Source organism: Saccopteryx leptura, chromosome 12, assembly GCF_036850995.1.
Source record: "Saccopteryx leptura isolate mSacLep1 chromosome 12, mSacLep1_pri_phased_curated, whole genome shotgun sequence".
Lineage (NCBI taxonomy): Eukaryota > Metazoa > Chordata > Mammalia > Chiroptera > Emballonuridae > Saccopteryx > Saccopteryx leptura.
The window spans coordinates 40,863,834-40,884,338 of NC_089514.1; the positions used below are offsets into that span (position 1 = coordinate 40,863,834).

General features: G+C 43.3%; 1 protein-coding gene across 6 annotated transcripts in view; it reads left to right on the top strand.

Moving 5' to 3' along the window:
* Positions 1 to 4,239, top strand: part of ATXN7L1 (ataxin 7 like 1) — a 278,049-nt gene extending 273,810 nt beyond the window's left edge. For 5 of the 6 annotated variants that reach the window (XR_010747497.1, XR_010747496.1, XR_010747498.1 and 2 more), the window contains 2 exons: positions 675 to 1,437; positions 1,514 to 4,239. Coding sequence is in view for 1 of the 6 variants with exons in the window: in XM_066353681.1 (XP_066209778.1) it covers positions 675 to 716 (42 nt within the window). In the remaining 5 variants the exon portion in view is untranslated. Of the gene's footprint in view, positions 1 to 674; positions 1,465 to 1,513 lie in introns of those variants that run through there. The other variant, XM_066353681.1, reaches the window with a different exon arrangement.
* The last annotated feature ends 16,266 nt before the right edge of the window (positions 4,240 to 20,505 follow it).

Consider the following 20,505-nt stretch of genomic DNA (forward strand, 5'->3'; position numbering starts at 1 on the left):
CAGGGCCTGAGCACCTCCCACCCACCCTCTGCACGGCGGAGGGCTGGGCCTTGCAGAGTGTGCTTGCCTGAAGCTCCAGGCACGCCCATGGGAACCCAAAATGCTGACGGTGGGCCTTAACAAGTGTAGTGATGATGATGATGATGATGATGATGATGATGATGATAATGGCTATCATTTGTTAAGCCCTTTCTTTGCAGGTGCTGTGCTAAACACACTTTATATACAGTTAAACCATTTAACAAACACTGTGAGAGACAAAATAAATATCTCTAGTTTGTAGGTGAAGGTGACTGAACTAAGAGGCTAAGTAACTTTAACCCAAAACCTCCATCTCTAGCCTTCTGCTTCTTCCTTAGGTAATTCTCCATGCCGTCTGTAGGTTAGACAGGAAACATCGCAGGTGAACTGAGAGAGAAAAAAAAATGAAGGCAGATCACTCACTCCAGTCCTCTCTCCTGGGAGAACCCTTGAATGTCCACAGGACTCATCCGCAGCTGGGATCTTTGTGGCTACCCTAATTCATGGAGTCCTTCACAGCCATCCCCATCTGCTCATTACAGCTGCCTTTGGCCGAATGCAGGAGTTGGGATGGTATCCTTTTGTTGTAGATGAGAAATCTCACTCTGTTCTTCAATTGCATGGTAATCCCAAGCTTTTCTTTTCTCTTCTAGAAGACCACAAACAGAACGGGCAGGATAAGGACTCTTCCGTAACAAGACTACGAAGCCACTTCCAAACCAATGCCTGGCAGCCCAGTGCCACCCCAGGAGGCCCAGGGGGGCGAGGGAGGGGAGTGGGCAGTGGGGGCGTCCATTTCCTGGGCCCTGCCTGTGGCTCTGGCCTTGCTTATTCTTTTTTTAATGACCAATTTTTAGTTTTGGAGAAAAAGGCAAAAGAGCGTGAATTTGAGATTTACAGAAAACGTAACGAGTGTTTTGTTTCCGTTGTCTCGTTTGCCATGTGTGCACATTCTTCCGAGCCGGGCGCTCACAGCTCCTGGTTCCGCTCCTGCACGTGGTCCTGCTCCAGCTGCCGGAGCTGACTGTGCAGGACTCTGTTACTGGTTGGCGTCGTCGGAAACGCGTCGTCGGGAGCATGCGCAGTGCTCCTTTCCTTTCCTTACCCACCCCTCCCCTCTTATCCCCTCTCCCCTGCCACTCACTGGTCCTCAATGCCACCAGAAGAAGCTGCCTCTCACAAGCTGCTCTCTGGACAGTGTGCCCGGTGACGGTGACGGGGCTTTACAGTGGAGCAGCCTGTACTTGGGAAGGGAGAGCAGAAGCAGGAGGGTGGCCGAGTGCACTGGGCAGGTTTCCCTGGCGGACCAGCACAGTGGGAGCCAGATGCTGAGGGTAAAATTGAGAAGAGTGACCTTTTAATGATTCACCCGATACCACCGTCTGGCTATGTGGCTCAGAGGATATATGGGGTCAGGTCTGGAATGGGCCCACTCAGAGGATATACGGGGTCAGGTCTGGAATGGGCCCACTCAGAGGATATACGGGGTCAGGTCTGGAATGGGCCCAGGAGGTAGCAGTAAGCAGACAATGGAAGTAGGAGATATTCCTCAAAAGACGGTGATAACTGGGTGGCTGTGGTCATCTGAGCTTGTTAGGAATTCATGCTCCACAATTCCTTCCTGGGCTCTGCGTACAGGACCCAAAACTGTGAAGTAGAGCAAAGCACCCGAGGGTAAAGGGCAGGGACCCAGGAAGCCACTCTGGAGAAGGCATGGTGCCCACAGCTCCCCTCCAGGACTAGGCAAATGGAGAAAAGGGGAGGGAAGGAAGGGTCTGGGGGAGAGCTTCCATGGAGGGTTATGTGTCAAATCTCTAGTGAGAATAAATCCTAGCACGGCCCACCCACTCTGTGCCCTGGGCCATGAGGCCCTGTGAGTCGGTACAACGTGCATCAGGGAATGCTGGGTATCGGAGGCTTCAGCACAGACACAGCCATCCCAGGAGAGAGGGAAAGCCAAACCACTGCAGAGTGAGGACGAGCCACTGGGGAGAGAAGCTGAAGCCCTGTAGCTGTGAAACTGTTCTCACTGGAGTTTTGAAACATCAATATAGTAAGCTCTAATGAGGAATCATAGTCATGAAAGTAACTCACAATATAAGAGAAATGTTCTGTGCTATTCACCAAGTAGCTTTGCAAATGATTAACGGCACAGATACTAGTTTTTGCTTCATTCCTACATCAGAAGTGAAAGTCAGGTTTGCAGCTGGACACAAACCCTCATCCCACCCTGAAGTTTTCCTTCCTTTCCCATTCCCCAACCCAGAGATCAGACTACTGTTAAATTTCACCCATGATTGGAATTTACTAGGACGGGAGGCAAACGGAGTGATTTGCATCGATGAAATTGCACTGACAGTGTTTCTTATAGGATTACTAAAACTTTTAATATAAAATGAAGATTTTTTTAAAATCATGAGTTAATATTAGGTACCAGGACATTAGTTATATTATTTCATTTTTATTTCTACAGTGTTAAAAGTGCACTTACATACTGGTTTATTTACGTCTTGGGATAAAGAGACTGCAAATTGAAGGGAATATTGTTACTTTTTCTTTTTTAAAAAAGGGTTAAGGCAGATTTAAGACTTATAAATGTTTAAGAAATTATAAACAAGATTAGACCCTTTGAAAAAAGTTTAGAAGATATTCTTAAAGTAAATTTTATAGTGTTAATTTTGTAATAATTTATGTTTTACTATATTACAGAGCTAACTGACCAGAATAGTTTCAGAAACAGTATGAAACTTAGGAAAGTTTAAGCAATGTTTATATTTTTAAAGTGTTCTCTGAATTATGTTTTTATTGTACATTTCTTCAGACTGAAAAGTATGTACATATCTTTGTTATTTTTGCACAATTTTTGTCTTGTTCGGTTTTAGAAGTCTTTTTTTATAATTTATTTTGAGTTGTAAAACTTGCAGAAGTAAAGACAAAAAAATCTCAGCAACAAAATAACCCTCTGACTTATAAACCCTTACATTCAAAGAGGGAAAACAACGGTTGAGAGAATGAAGTGGCTGCTTCTGAGAAATCACGTCTCGACAGGGACTAAAGGAGCAATCAATAATAGGGTTAAAGTTTTTCGCTTTCTACATCTTGAATTGCAAGCTGGAATAAAGACTCTCCCCGCGCCGAATGCTGCTGACTTGGTGGAAGACTGGCTCTGACCAAGGTGAGGACGTTTCTGGAAAACTGAGCAAAAAGGGAAAACCCACGGTGTTTCTTCCTTCACAATCAGCCACAGGTTTACTTTATAATGATGAATTCAAAACTCACAGCTTGAAAATGGAATGCAAATAAAAGGTTTTCTTTGGTTTTGTTCTAATGGAGTTCAACTGGACCAACTTATAAAGCACTATTAGGGTGGTTGATCCCCTGTGGGTACTTCTGTTCTGCCCACCCCACTCAGCGCTCCCTCCCAGCCCCTTGACTGCACACACCCCCGTTTGCCTGGAGATCTTGTGACTTGTCGCCGGCCGCAGAGGCTCGGAAGCTCTGGTTGTTAAGCGTAACGCAGTGCATAGACCTGTCAGCCATAAAAACAAAGCGACTTGGATAACTTGTATGCCTTCTTTTGTATCAATGTACCAATTGTAAATAATGCTGATCAACCTTTGTAGAAAATAGTTTATACAGCATATTCTATTATCGCTGATTCTCAGTGAACTCTTGTTTTAAAAAAGGAAAAAAGAAATTTTCTATTTACACCTTCTATTTTGTTATGCTGTCGGCCCATGGCACTTTAACAAAACTGTGGGTTTTACGTAGCTGGTCAGTCATGGGGTATATTAAACAACTGTTTTTGCACAGACAAGAATTTGCACCTGCTCATTTGTCCTTTCCTACTACCGATTTTAGAACCTTTTCCAGAGGAATTTTGAAGAAAGCATGTCCAAACATTCTGAACAAATGCCACACTTGTGAAGTGGGTTTCTTTTCTATGATCCATATTTTGTAACATTAAGTGTTTTCCTTCTTTGTCCACACCTTTATGTATTAGCACTATCAGAATTCATTTCATGCCTGTGATGTTGTAAGCAGAATAAGTCTAATGTAGGTGTAAATAGTAAATTCCATGGCTTACAGTTTTACAAAGTAAAGAACAAACATGTATCTATCTGTTGGTACTGCCATGGTTCAGCACCAGGCCTGGAGGCGTTCTCCAGTGAGCGATTGTATTTTTTTTTTTTTTTTTGCTTTTTTTTTTATTTGTAACATGGCTTTGTAAATAAAATAATTTATATGTTTGTAAGACAAAGTTCTTGGGTTTTTATAAAATTTAGATTTTTTTTGTTTTGTTTGGGTGAATGAGTTCTCACCCGACTAGCCTTCCTGCTAGGACATATATTTGAGTGAATCCATTCAACAAATATTCATGGAGCATCCTGGCCATGGCTGCCCCTGAGGTAGGCGCTCTATGCTTCGTGGTGAGAAACAGACATTGTCCCAGCTGCTTTCTGTAAGCAGCCCGGTGGGAGACAGTAAATAAACACACGATCAAATGTGTAATTACAGATTGTGGCAAGTGCTATGGTTCTGAGAGAGAAAGTAGGAGAAACCGACAACGTATGTGAGGGAAGTGCTGTCAGAGTTTTCCCAGAGGAAGTGAGCTAATGGCCCAGAGTGTGGGTGGACGATCCCAGGAAGAGATGGTCCAAGGGAGGAAAAGCTTGGGAAGTTGAGGCTAAGGAAGATCCACTGTAGATGGAGCCTGGGGAGAGAGATGGACAAGAGGCACAGACAAGGTCACAAGAGGCCCTTGGAGTTTGGATTTTGTGCTTAAATCAGCAGGAATCCTTGGAAGGCTTTAAGTAGGAACACTGCATGATCTGATACGTTAAAAGATCACTCTAGCTGCTATGTGGAGAATAGATTGGAAGCCATTGCAAGAGACCAAGTGAGATATGATGTTAGTGTGGACCCAGGTTAGTGACAGCGATATAAAGAGAAGTGAATAGATTCAAGATATACTTTACATATTAAAATAACAAGACTTGCTGAGAAATTGGATGCAAGAGTAGGGGAAAGAATCATCCCAAGTTTCTGACAGAGCAACTGTGTTGGGTGCAGATGCCATTTCGTTGGAAACCAGACAGAACAGGAACGGATTTTTAGGGGCGGGTGGGAGGGACATCTCTTGAGTATTAGAAACTCTGCTTTGTGCATGTATGAGTGTGTGTATGAGATTACTAGGAAACAGCTAGGCTTCTATGTAAAGAAGGCATGGCATACACATGACAGAAGCTGTCAGCAGGTCTACATGGGAGGCATCAATTTTGGAATCTTTAGTAAATGGATGATATGTAGGGCCATGAGTCTGAGTATGATCACTTGAGAGAATGCAGAGGGAGAGGAGCAGACATTTAGAAGTTAAGTGGAAGCAGAAAGCCAGCAAAAACCCCTAAGATGAAGCAATCTCAGAACGGAGAACCCAGGAGGAAGTGGCTCCTTGGAAGCCAGGACCATAAGGTGTTTCAAGGAAGAAACAATTAACTGAGTCAAATGCTGCTGTAAAATGGAAGATAGAGATGGTATTGTGTCTAGTTTTGCAACACAGAGGTCACTGATGACTATTAGTTTTCTAAGCTGCATAACAAATTACCACAAATTGGTGGCTTAAAATAACATAAATTTATTCTCTCAGAATTCTGGAGACCAGAAGTCCAAAGTTAAGCAAGGCTATACTTCCTCCAAGGGCTCTAGAGAATTCTTCCTTGCCTCTTCTAGTTTCTTGTGATGGCTAGCAGTCCTTAGAATTCCTTGGCTTATAAATGCATCACTCCCATCTCTGCCTCCATCTTCATGGGAGACTTCTCCTTTCTGTTTCGCCTGTGTCTTTAATTCCCCATTGTCTTATTAGGAGGACATCATTGGATTTAGGGCCAACCCTAAATCCTGGATGATTTCAAGGTTCTTTTTTTTTTTTTTTGACAGAAACAGAGAGAGTCAGAGACAGGGACAGACAGACAGGAAGGGAGAGAGATGAGAAGCATCAATTCTTCCTTGCAGCATCTTAATTGTTGATTGCTTGTTCATTGATTGCTTTCTCATATGTGCCTTGAACGGGGGGCTACAGCAGACCAAGTGACCCTTGCTCAAGCTAGTGACCTTAGGCTCAAGTCAGTAACCTTGGTCTTCAATCCAGTGACCTTTGGTCTCAAGCCAGAGACCATGGGGTCATGTCTATGATCCTATGCTCAAGCCAGTGACCCTGCGCTCAAGCTGGTGAGCCCATACTCAAGCCAGAGGAGCCCACGCTCAAGCCAGTGACATTGGGGTTTCGAACCTGAGTCCTCCGCATCCCAGTCTAATGCTCTATCCATTGTGCCACCGCCTGGTCAGGCTCAAGATTCTTAATTACATATTTTTTTCCAAAGAAGTTCAAACTCACAAGTCTAAGGGTTTGGACTTGAACATATCTTGGGGGGGGGGGGGAACATTATTACTGCATTGACCTTAGGAAAGCATGCGTGATGGAGTAATAGGAGCCAAGGCCAGACTGGAGTGGTTTGAAGAAAATTCAGTTGTGTAGACCAATCTGAAGGAGGTCAAAGTGCACATGGGAGTGTTTGGACTTGGGTTTTGTTGTTGTTTATTTTGTTTTTCAAAGGAGAAGAGATCAGATTATAATTCATATGCTAGTGAGACTGGGAGAGTAGGGGAAGGACAAAATTCAGGAGAAAGGACAAAATTCCCCAAGAGAAGTCCTCGAGAAGGTGAGAGGGAGGTGAACCCAAACATATCATATGTGGAGAGATTGGACTTTGTATTTTGTACTGTTAAAAGATAAACTGAGCCTGACCAGGTGGTGGCACAGTGGATAGAGCGTGGGACTGGGATGTGGAAGGACCTAGGTTCGAGACCCCGAGGTCCCCAGCTTGAGCGCGGGCTCATCTGGCTTGAGCAAAAAAAGCTCACCAGCTTGGACCCAAGATCACTGGCTTGAGCAAGGGGTTACTCAGTCTGCTGAAGGCCCACAGTCAAGGCACATAAGAGAGAGCAATCAATGAACAACTAAGGTGTCGCAACAAAAAACTGATGATTGATGTTTCTCATCTCTCTTCATTCCTGTCTGTCTGTCCTTATCTATCCCTCTCTCTGACTCTCTCTCTGTCCCTGTAAAAAAAAAAAAAAAAAAAAAAAAAAAAGATAAACTGAGGCATATTAAAATTTTTAAGTGTTGATTTGAACAATGCCAAGCCCGGAAGTGGTTAGGAGAACTCCACTGACAAGAGCTCAGGGGGAGATAGTATAGCGTAAAGGCAGAAGCCAAGTAGGGAAATTATTGACTGGCTGTAGTCAATAGGAATGGGGAAGAAAAACATAGCTCAGGGGCCTTTTAGGGGGAAGAATCAGTTATATGTTTTTCATTTTTGTTTACAATTTTTAGAAGTCTTCTACTAATAGAACTATTGAGTATTTCTATCTACTCAATAAGCTGAGAAAATTTTGATATAGATTAGATGCACAGCATTAAGTAGAGAACTGAATTGCTCTGCAAAAGGATGTAAACCAGAGAGGGTGCTTCCAGGGTCTGTGCTCACCTTCAGACATTAGATTATATTCCCAGCAGGTCCACTGAGCCCAGCATTGTTCAACATTTTAATTAATGAATTGGCATTCAAAGTAACCTTGGTGAACTAAAGCCATGAATACAGAGATGGATTTATAGAATAGCTGTTACCTTTGGGAGGGAGGGACAAGAGAGGTTTCTGGTGCTGGAAATATTCTGTATCTTGACCTGGGAGCTAGTTAAATGAATACAATCATTGGTGAAATATTTATCAAGTTGTTCGTTTCACTGTGCACTTTGAAATTTAACAGTTTACACACAGACACAAAAGGTGAATGGCAGGCTTGGATTGAAATTGTCTGAGTAGATAGAAGAAAGTTACAAAGTACTGTGTGTCCATAAAGTCATGGTGCACTTTTGACCGGTCACAGGAAAGCAACAAAAGATGATAAAAATGTGAAATCTGCACCAAATAAAAGGAGAACTCTCCCAGATTCATACCTATTCAGTGCAGTTCGATGTAGGCTCCATTTGTTGCCCTACACACATCCAACCAATAGTGAAGTTCTTGCCACACATGGGTAAGGACGTCTGGTGTAACAGAGTGAATAACATCTGCGATTCTCTGTTTTAAGTGATTAATGTCATGGCGCTTCGTTATAAACGCGCCGACATTCACATTGCACTTTGGTCACAGATTCGAATTTAGCGAGCCACAGAACACTGAACTTTCCTCTGTACCGTGCACATCTTGACTGGCATAGCAGTGGGCTGCTCCACTGTATACACGGTGTTACGTCATCATCTGTGCATGTGCACATGCTGCCACATCATCCTACAGAAACTGGGGGGGGGGGGTCCTTTTATTTGGTGCAGATTTCACATTTCTATCGTCTTTTGTTGCTTTCCTGTGACCAGTCAAAAGTGCACCATGACTTTACGGACACACTGTAATAGTAGTTTGAGGAGAATACTAATGTAAAGCCCATTTTCTCCACAAATCCCCCAGAGGCACCAGGCACCAGAGAGGGGTGTGTGGCCAAATGGGTTACACTGACATTCAGGAGCCTTTTCATTCAAAGCCATGTATGTATGTTTCATGTTTCCTTGGACTTCAAATTTATTTCTAGGAATCCCTTAAAGTTCCAAGGGGCTGTCTTGTTCAATGCTTTATGGTTCCTAAAATAGTGGTGGGCATACAGTTGGTATAATAAATATTTGTTGAATTAAAAACTGGAGTCAGGCCCTGGCTGGTTGGCTTAGTGGACAGAGCATTGGCCCAGCATGCAGACGTCCCGGGTTCATTCTCCAGTCAGGGCACTCATGAGAAGCACCCATCTGCTTCTCTCCCCCTCTCTCTCCCCCTTCTCCCTCACTTCCTCTCCCACAGCCAGTGGCTTGATTGGTTCAAGTGTTGGCCCCAGGCACTGAGGATAGCTCAGTTGATTTGACCATCAGCCGCAGGCAGGGGTTGCTGGGTGGCTCTCAGTCAGGGCACATGCAGGAGTCTGTCTCACTATCTCCTCTCCTCTCACTTAAAAAACAAACAAAAACTGTAGTCAGTGGTGTACTAGTAAATGTGGAACATCCAGCTTTGAAGATGACTGGGGAAGCATTTGCTGATTTCTGTGATGTTAATATACCCACCATGACCAACTTCAAGCTACCAGCATGATCTTGGTAAATGCAGAGGGGAAAAGAGGTGCACAATGGACTCTTGCAAGCTTGGGCAAGCCAACTCCAGCAAACCCTGACTCTTGCTAATACACAGGCATGCTTACAACCAGCAATACTATATTAATCCATGCTAAACTACATGAAATAATTTAACCCACTAATAAAGCCAACAAGGATAATTTTGCTCTCACTTGGAAATGACCAACATTCAAACCAACAATTTTTTAATTTTTATTTTAAACTTCTACCTGAAAAGAGCACTAAGGCAAAGTGGATGTCTTAGTTTCAAAAATAATATGCAAGCAATTATCTTTATTGTATAAGCAATCCCCACTCTGTGCCTGTGTTCCAAATGTTTCATTTGGAACCTAATATATTTTTTCATTTAAGGTAATATCAAGGGTGACTAGGTTGCAGGACAACTCACAAAATCCATAGGCATCATGCAGTAATAGTTTTTTGGGAAATGCATTCTCAGTTTCAGCCAGGGAAGACTAGATTCTATGCACCCAGCCACCATCCCAGCCAGGAGACACACCACACCATCCGCCCTGCCATCTGCCAACTGGTAGGAGAGTGAAGGCTTCTGGCTTCCCCGGAGTAGCCTCCCAGCTCTGAGTCACACCTGTGCTGCTCTAGCAGAAGGACAGGGACTGAAAGGACAGGGATTCCCGGTGGGCTGCCGTGTTACTGGTGTGATGGTGGTGGTGGCAGTAGCTGTAGCAGTAGTAATAGCAAACTGATTGCATAATTGTGTTCACATCTTTTCTAGTATAATCCTTGTAATAACTGTAGTAGGTAGGTGAGATAATTGCCCTCATTTTACACATGAGAACAGCAAAGTTTAGAGAGTTCAAGTAATTTGGTCAAGATCACACAACTAACTAGTAAGTGGGGAAGCCTCTTGTGAAAGGGTCCCTTGACTCCCACATAAAGTATGTAAATAGGAGATCACTTGAAGTCATCCTACATACAAATAATTTAGAAAGCTCAGAGAATGTTGTTCATAAATTTTGTTCTGGGCTTCAATTTGGTGGATTGAATTAAAGCTTAAACAGACCTATTCAGTGTGATGGGAGCTAAATTTAGACTCAGTTTATAACATGATATTCTGAAATATAGAAGTAGCCTCAAAAATAAAACAAGATAGAGAAAGAAGTCTTCATGTAAAAACTGGTGAAATCCAAATGAGGTCCATATCTGAGTTAGTAGTACCAATGTTGATTTCCTAGTTTGACAATGACCATAGTACATGGTTATGTAAGATATTATCATTGGGAAGAGCAGACGGGTACATGGAAACTCTTTGTACTATTTTGAAACATGTAATGCTGGTGGCCAAGGCCAGGCAGGTTCACATTGGATTCAGGCAGATGGTGGAGGAACTGCAGAGCTGGAAAGTTTCGGGCCATACCCGTTTATTGGAGGCTCATAAAGACAGGTGAGCAAATAAACAACAAAAAGTGAAAGAGCTAATAGACAAAGGAAAATCTGCTATTCACAGTCAGGGCAAGGGAGCAAGGAAAACCGCACCTCATGGTGGCAGGAGAGCGATCTGGGAGAATCACTGCCCAGGGGAAGCCCCCATAGCCTTACATAGGCTGGGCACACATGCCTCTGCCACGTACGTGCTCATGCACTAATCAAGTCAAGTGTTTGCAGCTGGTAAACCTGCCAGCAAGCCTTACACAGCTGCCCCACAAAACTTCTTGGAAGTCTTTTTTTTTAATTCATGAAGTGCTGTAAGGAGGATATGTAATGCTGGTGGCCGGGGCCAGGCAGGTTCACACTGGATTCGGGCAAACTGTAAAAAATCTGCAGAGCCGGAAAGCGTTGGGCCATTCTTTTTAATAAAGTCTCACAATGGCGGACAAGCACACAGGCAGAGGAAAACCTCTTCTCCAGCAAACAAACAGCAAGAATGGCCCCTCACAGTGGCGGGCGGGCGGGCAACCCACCTTCCACAATCCCTCTGAGCGCACGCACCCATAGTGTTATATAGGCTGTGCACATGTGTCTCTGCCAGGTGCTCACACACTAATCAAGCAAAGTACTTGCAGCTGGTACACCAGTGAGCAAGCCTAACAGCTGCCCCACATTCCACCCCTTAGGGTTGCTCGCCTCACAATAGGTACATTAGGCCAGCCATCATAGGTGGCGGGCTTGTATAATCCAGGGCCACGTCCATTGAAACCAAAAATGTCCTTGGTGCATCTCTGCAACTGAGTGAGAACAGCTTCCTGGTGCAGGAGTGTGTCCACTGGAGCTGCCCCCCAATCAGGGTCTCTCATACTGTCCAAAGGCAGTATGTCCATCCAACAAGGGAGCCGGTGCCCCCCCTCTGGTTGCAGTCCATAATAGACAGCCCAGCTGTGTATGCAAATCACCAAGGTAAAGGTCCATTACAGGCAACTAGGTTTACATAGAGCCTTAGGCCACCCCATCCCTGCAATCAGGGCAGCTCTGAAGATGCTTTCCCAAGGAGGAGCGCATGGCAACAGTGGCCAACCTCTCCACCTCTGCTCCAAAGAGCATGATACCATCCACTGCTATGTCCCACAATCACAGCAAGCCTACCAGGGGTTCATTAGGTACTCTCTGCTGCTGGCTTTTTACCTTCTGGACGACCTCTGTCCAAGCTCTGAGTGTGCGGACGGTATCTTCAGCCTGAGCCTCCTCATCCTCAGAAGAGGAGCTGGACACATCTGCTCCACCAACTCAGAGCCACTCCACTGGCACAGCTCCATCCTCGGCTCCTGCAGCTGCTGGCTCTCTGCCTGAAGCTGAACTCACAGTTGTTCCTACAACCACTGCCGCTGCCAACATTGAACTTCCAGGACAAACTACAACTCACGAACCTGTAGATCGCTCCAGTTCCAGGTGCCATCAGTGCTCTGCAGCTCTCGAACTCTGTCCGCCTTCTTCTCTAGCTCTCGCTCCAGTTCACACAGTCATTGCTACTCAGTATGCAGCTCGTCCTGGACTTTTGACTTCGATCAGCTTCTCTCACAAAGCTCTTTAGTAAGAGATAAAGAAGGTCACTACATAATAATAAAGGAAGCAATCCAACAGGAAGATGTAACCATTATTAATATCTACGCACCTAATATAGAACCACCTAAGTATATAAAGCAGCCTTTGATGAATATAAAGGGTGAGACAACAGCAATACTATAATAGTAGGGGATTTCAATACCCCACTAACATCACTAGATAGATCCTCAAGAAAGAAATTAACAAAGAAACAGCAGACTTAAAGGACACACTGGATCAACTAGATTTAATGGATATCTTCAGAACCTTTCACCCTAAAGCAGCAGAATATACAGTCTTTTCAAGTGCTCATGGTACATACTCTAGGATAGACCACATATTAGGGCACAAAAGCGGTCTCAACAAATTTAAGAAAATTGAAATCATATCAAGCATTTTCTCTGCTCACAATGGCATGAAATTAGAAATCAACTGCAACAGAAAAACTGAAAAATACTCAAACACTTGGAAACTAAATAGCATGTTATTAAATAACAAATGGGTTAACAATAAGATCAAAGAAGAAATAAAAAAATTCCTTGAAATGAATGATAATGAGGAAGGAAATAATAAAGATCAGAGCAGAAATAAATGACATAGAGGCTGAAGAAACAATACAGAGGATCAATGAAACCAGGAGCTGGCTCTTTGAAAAGGTAAACAAGATCAATAAACCTTTAGCCAGACTCACCAAGAAAAAAGGAGAGAGGACTCAATTAAATAAAATTAGAAATGAGAGTTGAGAAATAACAACTGACACAACAGATATACAAAATATTGTAAGAAAATACTATGAAGAACTGTATGCCAAAAAATTAGACAACCTAGATGAAATGGACAAATTCCTTGAAACATCTAATCTTCCAAAAATTCATCTGGAAGAATCAGAAAACCTAAACAGACCGATTACAACAAAGGAGATCGAAACAGTTATCAAAAAACTCCCCACAAAGAAAAGTCCTGGGCCTTATGGCTTCACAAGTGAATTCTACCAAATATTCAAAGAACTAACTCTTATCCTTCTCAAGCTATATCAAAAAATTCAAGAGGAAGAAAGACTTCCAAACTCTTTTTATGAGGCAAGCATAATTCTGATTCCAAAATCAGGCAAAGAGAACACAAAGAAAGAAAATTATAGGCCAATATCCCTGATGAATTTAGATGCTAAAGTTCTCAACAAAATATTAGCAAACTGGATCCAGCAATACATGAAAAAAAAATCATACATCATGATCAAGTGGGATTTATTCTGGGGAGGCAAGGCTGGTACAATATTCGCAAATCAATCAATGTGATTCATCACATAAACAAAAGGAAGGAGAAAAACCACATGATAATTTCAATAAATGCAGAAAAAGCATTTGATAAAATCCAGCACCCATTTATGATCAAAACTCTCAGCAAAGTGGAAATACAGGGAACATACCTCAACACGATAAAGGCCATCTATAACAAACCCACAGCTAACATCATACTCAATGGGCAAAAATTAAAAGCAATCCCCTTAAGATCAGGAACAAGGCAGGGGTGCCCCCTTTCACCACTCTTATTCAACATAGTCCTGGAAGTCCTAGCTACAGCAATCAGACCAAGAAGAAGAAATAAAAGGCATCCAAATTGAAAAAGAAGAAGTAAAAACTATTACTATTATTTGCAGATGATATGATATTGTATATAGAAAACCCTAAAGTCACAGTCAAAAAACTACTGGACCTGATAAATGAATTCAGCAAGGTGGCAGGATATAAAATTAATACTCAGAAATCAGAGGCATTTTTATACACCAACAATGAACTGTCAGAAAGAGAAATTAAGGAAACAATCTCCTTCACTATTGCAACCAAAAAAATAAAGTACCTAGGAGTAAATTTAACCAAAGAAATTAAAGACTTGTACTCGGAAAATTATAAAACATTGATAAAAGAAACCAAGGAAGATACAAACAAGTGGAAGCATATACCATGCTCATGGTTAGGAATAATAAACATTATTAAAATGTCTATATTACCCAAAGCAATTTATAAATTCAATGCAATACCAATTAAAATACCAATGATATACTTCAAAGATATAGAAAAATATTCCAAAAATTTATATGGAACCAAAAAAGAACACGAATAGCCTCAGCAATCTTGAAAAGGAAGAATAAAGTGGGAGTTATCACACTTCCTGATATCAAGTTATACTACAAGGCCATTGTACTCAAAATAGCCTGGTACTGGCATAAGAACAGGAATATAGATCAATGGAACAGAACAGAGAACCCAGAAATAAACCCACAGCTCTATGGACAACTGATATTTGACAAAGGAGGTAAGGGCATACAATGGAGTAAAGACAGCCTCTTTAATAAATGGTGTTGGGAAAATTGAACATCCACCTGCAAAAAATGAAACTAGAGCACCAACTTACACTATTCACAAAAATAAACTCAAAATGGATAAATGACTTAAATGTAAGCCGTGAAACCATAAGCATCTTAAAAGAAAACATAGGCAGTAAGTTCTCCGACATCTGCAGCAATATATTTGCCGATTTATCTCCACGGGCAAGTGAAATAAAAGACAGGATAAACAAATGGGACTATATCAAACTAAAAAACTTTTGCACAGCTAAACACAATAGAAACAGAATAAAAAGAAAAACTACACAATGGGAGAACATATTCGACAATACGTCTGATAAGGGGTTAATAACCAAAATTTTTAAAGAACTTGTAAAACAACATGGGAAGACAAAAAATCCAATCAAAAATGGACAAAAGAAATGAATAGACACTTCTCCAAAGAGGACATACAGTTGGCCAATAAGCATATGAAAAAATGCTCAACATCACTAATCATTAGAGAAATGCAAATTAAAACCACAATGAGATATCACCTCACACCAGTTAGAATGGCGCTCATCAACAAAACAACACAGACTAAGTGCTGGCGAGGATGTGGAGAAAAGGGAACCCTCCTGCACTGCTGGTGGGAATGCAGACTGGTGCAGCCTCTGTGGAAAACAGTATGGAGATTCCTCAAAAATTAAAAATGGAATTGCCTTTTTTTTTTTTTTTTTTTCTTTTTTCATTTTTCTGAAGCTTGGAAACAGGGAGAGACAGTCAGACAGACTCCCGCATGCTCCCGACCGGGATCCACCCGGCACGCCCACCAGGGGCGACGCTCTGCCCACCAGGGGGCGATGCTCTGCCCATCCTGGGCGTCGCCATGTTGCGACCAGAGCCACTCTAGCGCCTGAGGCAGAGGCCACAGAGCCATCCCCAGCGCCCGGGCCATCTTTGCTCCAATGGAGCCTTGGCTGCGGGAGGGGAAGAGAGAGACAGAGAGGAAAGCGCGGCGGAGGGGTGGAGAAGCAAATGGGCGCTTCTCCTGTGTGCCCTGGCCGGGAATCGAACCCGGGTCCTCCACACGCTAGGCCGACGCTCTACCGCTGAGCCAACCGGCCAGGGCTGGAATTGCCTTTTGACCCAGCTATTTCACTTTTAGGAATATATCCCAAGAACACCATAGCAGTGTTTCAAAAGGAGAAATGCTATTTCAAAAAATTCAAGAAGAAGAAAGACTTCCAAACTCCCATGTTTATAGCAGCATTGTTCACAATAACGAAGATCTGGAAACAGCCCAAGTGTCCGTCAGAGGACGAGTGGATTAAAAAGCTTTTGTACATATATACTATGGAATACTACTCAGCCATAAGAAATGATGACATGGGATCATTTACAACAACATGGATGAACCTTGATAACATTATACTGAGTGAAATAAGTAAATCAGAAAAAAACTAAGAACTATATGATTCCATACATAAGTGGGACATAAAAATGAGACTCGGAGACATGGACAAGAGTGTGGGGGTTATGGGGTGGGATGAAGGAGAGGGAGGGGTTGGGGGAGGGAAGGGGCACAAAGAAAACCAGATGGAAGGTGACAGAAGACAATTTGACTTTGGGTGATGGGTATGCAACATAATCAAATGTCAAAATAACCTAGATATGTTTTCTCTGAACATATGTACCCTGATTTATCAATGTCACCTCATTAAAATTAATAATAATAAAAAAAATTTTTAAGAAGTGAGGCAGTCTGGCTCCAGAGGCCAGTACAGTACACTGCCTTGCCATACATTTTCTCAGAAAAAAAAAAGTGTGCTTTGTATTATTACCCTCCTTTTTAACAGCAACCCAAACTCTTGGCTGACGCATCTCTGACTTGTCTCTGGTTGAAACAAAAAACTGAGAGAGGAAATCAGCTCACAATCTGTTGTGGCCACCCATGCCCCCAACTTCCCTTTTATACATGCCCCTCCCCCAAACACACACAGTATAACTTCAGGGTCACAGGCAGATTGACCAGTCTATCTGATACTAAAGCCTGAACTCCTTCTGCTAGTGGTTCACAAATGGACTGTCCAAGTGTTAGGTTAACCTGAGACTTCCCAGTTTTATTATGGAAAGTTTCACAGCATTGAAACGCCCACTTCCCCAGGATCCTGGCAAACCCAGACAGTTGGTCACTCTGTATTCTAAAACAACCCGGTAAGCTGATAAAAAGTTATAATGCCTGAGATAGCATCCCTTCTTCCTGGAACCCTGCCCTCGGAGCAATTTCATGAGACTCTCTAGGGAGAGGGGAGTGAAGGGGCAAACACCATATATACATATACATTTTTTTTTGAGAGGGAGAGAGAGGGTGAGAAGCATCAATTTGCAGCTGCTTTCACTTTAGTTGTGCATTGATTGCTTCCAAGAAAGGGAGGAAAGAGAGAGAGTGAGAAGCATCAACTCATAGTTGCTTTCACTTTAATGGTACATTGAGCTTCTGTCATGTCCAGTGTCCCCTTACTCAAGCCAGAGACCGTGGGCTTTTCATGCCAGCAACCTCTGGGCTCAAACTGGCGAGTTTGGAATTGTGTGGACAATTTCCCCACCCAGGTCAGTGACCCAGTGCTGACGAGCCCTTGCTCAGAGCCAGCAAACTCAGGATTTTGAACCAGCAACCTCAGCATTCCAGATAGACACAATACTCACTGTGCCAGCATTGGTAAGGCCAGACTACATCTCTTTAAAAGGCTCCCCAGGAAATTCCAGTGTGTGTCCTGAGTTGAGTCCTGCTGTGGTCGGGAATCCTAGCTGTGCCATTTTTAGAAGTAGTGTGAAGCTGCTGCCACGTTGCCAGGACAATGTTTTTTATTCAGAACTCAAGGCAAACTGCCTTAGGGAAGTTGAAGGAGTGCAGTAGTCCCTTGTCAATGACATTGATGTTATTTATTTTTTCTTTATTGCCTCAGTCAAACAAGGTCCCATCTTTACTAAAGTTATAGATTTTTGTGCCTGACTAGTACAATGGATAGAGTGTTGACCTGGGACACTGAGGTCCCAGGTTCGAAACCCCAAGGACACTGGCTTGAGTGCAGGCTCATCCAGCTTGAGTGTGGGCTTGCCAGCTTGAGCATGAGATCATTGACATGATCCCAAGGTCACTGGCTTGAGCAAGTGGTCACTGGCTCAGCTGGAGCCCCCTTGTTAAGGTATGTATGAGAAACAATCAATGAACAACTAAAGTGATGCAATTACAAGTTGACGCTTCTCATCTCTCTCCCTGCCTGTCTCCCTCTCTTTCTCTCTCTCTCTCTCACACACAAACAAAGGTATAGACTTTGCAGTTTTTCCCAGATTTCCTTGGAAATACTGTGCTTTCTGAAAAATGTGGTGGTCTATTCACCATGTATATTCCTTCTGATTCTTGGACTGTTAGGAGTAGCATGGACGGCATCATCTCATCCCAGAGAGTAAGGGGTACTATTTTTGGAGACAGAGAGACAGAGAGAGAGACAGATAGGTACAGACAGACAGGAAGGGAGAGAAATGAGAAGCATCAGTTCTTCACTGTGGCTCGTTAGTCTCCTTAGTTGCTCATTGATCACTTTCTAATGTGCCTTGACCAGGGGCTACAGCAGAGCGAGTGACCCTATGCCCCAGCCACGATCTCCTCCTGCTGTGTTGAGGCTGTCCCTTGCCTAAGTGATCACATGTATTTAGTCAGCCCTAAAGGGTCAAGAAGTTAGGTGATCATGATTTAGAGGGGGCACTTAATTTAGGATTGACTGTTTGTGATTCACATCAAGGAACAAAAGCAAGTTCCCAAAGCATGGCTCAAAACACACTGAAGATTAACAGCTCACATCAGTAGTGCTGGGTAAACAAATGTTTTTTAAGTTTGCTCGCTTGTATTGGGGCAGCACCATGTGCGTATAGTCTGGGGGTGCTTGCCCTCAGGGCAGCAGATCACATATTGCAGATTGCCTTTCTGCGTGGGAGGGGTGAGTTTTTACTATTGTTTGCTGGAGAAGGGTTTTTTTCCCCCAGCCTGTTTTGCTAGAGAATTCAGAGAGAGAGAGAGAGAGAGAGAGAGAGTTGTGGAGCATGGGAGCCCTGAGATTGTTGGCCCTGCCTGTTTGTCTGGGGAGTGCTGTTTTGCTTGTGGGGGCCTGAGTCCAGGTGAGTCCGAAATGTTGAGGGACTTTGGGAGCCCTGCCTGTTTGCTCTTCCGCCATTATGAGACTTTAATAAATGGAATGATTCACCATTTTCTGGCTCCACAGTTCCTTTACTGTCTGCCCGAATCCAATGGGAACCTGCATGTCCACGACAGTGGCCATCGGCCTTACAAGTCACTTTCAAATTCCCCCCAGAACCCATCAGGAACTAGAGGTCCAAGTGGGCCCTCAGGTCCACAGACCACAGAGCAATGCATCTACCTGGTAAGCTTAGTTCTGTCATGGCTCCCCTGTCTCCAGGTAATTGTCACCAGGGTCATCAGGCTGCCAGCGAAGCCCCTGAGAAAAGCACAGCTAAAGCAGCTTAGATAACAAGCCCCTGTGAACCCAGCATAGTGCTTTTTTCCATCTGTTCTACATGTGGAGATTCCACTTGTGATTTCTTTAAAGATTCTGCTGATTGGAAGTTTACAAAGCACTGTCCTACATTCTTCTGAAATATTCTCCTTACAAACCTAAGCCATGCAGACTGGGGCACACAGTGTTCAAGTCATTTCAGAGAATGAGTTCCTTCCCTCCAGAACTCCTCCTCCAGACTGAAGACAGGGCATCGTCCCTCCTCCTTGTCCGAGCCTGCACCGACATCCCAACCAGTCTCCTTCTCTAGTCCTCCCAGACGCTCAGGGCTCCCTCCTCCTTGTCCGAGCGTGCACCGACATCCCAACCAGTCTCCTTCTCTAGTCCTCCCAGACGCTCAGGGCACAGAACTCTCACGGAACATCCCGTCTCTGGTGACTCGGCCCCAGCACCTGGCCACTTTCTGTGTCAGGCTGGGTTCAGCCTCCTGGCATTGGCTTTCTGGCCTCTCTTCCCAACCTCTATTTTTCAGTTGCTTAAAAATATTAAATCCTGAGTAGATTTTAAAAATTATAAAACACATCAGGTATAAAGAATCATAATCCATGAGCACGTGTATACCCACCACTCAGGTAAAGAAAACCCCCATTACTATTAGCTCTGGACTCCTATTCCATAAACCCATTCCCTTTCCTCTCACCTCCAAGGAAAATACTATGTTGAGTTTTGTGTGTATAATTCCCTTGCATTTCTTAAGATTTCCTACATATGTTTATATCTGTAAACAAAATATTGCATAGTTCTGCGTGTTTAACTTATATAAGTTGATTCATACAGTATACATTGTTGAGACAGTATGTTCTGTTGCATACCCATTACCCAAAGAGAGATTGTCCTCCATCACCTTCTATCTAGTTTTCTTTGTACCCCTACCCCTCTCCCTCCTTCCCTCCCCCTGCCCCCCGTAACCACCACACTCTTATCCATGTCTCTTAGTCTCATTTTTATGTCCCACCAATGTATGGAATCCTGCAGTTCTTGTTTTTTTTCTGATTTACTTATTTCACTCCGTATAATGTTATCAAGATCCCACCATTTTGTTGTAAGGGATCCAATGTCATCATTTCTTATGGCTGAATAGTATACCATGGTGTATATGTGCCATATCTTCTTTATCTAGTCTTCTATTTTTTTTTTTACAGTGATTAAAGCCTTTAAGCAAACTCTTGGCCAATACAGCAAGAATCCATAAAAGAGTAGTGTCCTTAACATGTTCACCAAGTCCAAGTTGGCCCCAACACCATGCCAAACCCCTGAAAAATGCAACCCAACCCCAGTTCAGTCTGTTAGGAGAGAGACAGTATGTTTTTGATAGTCACCCATATTGTTGCAAGTAGCTA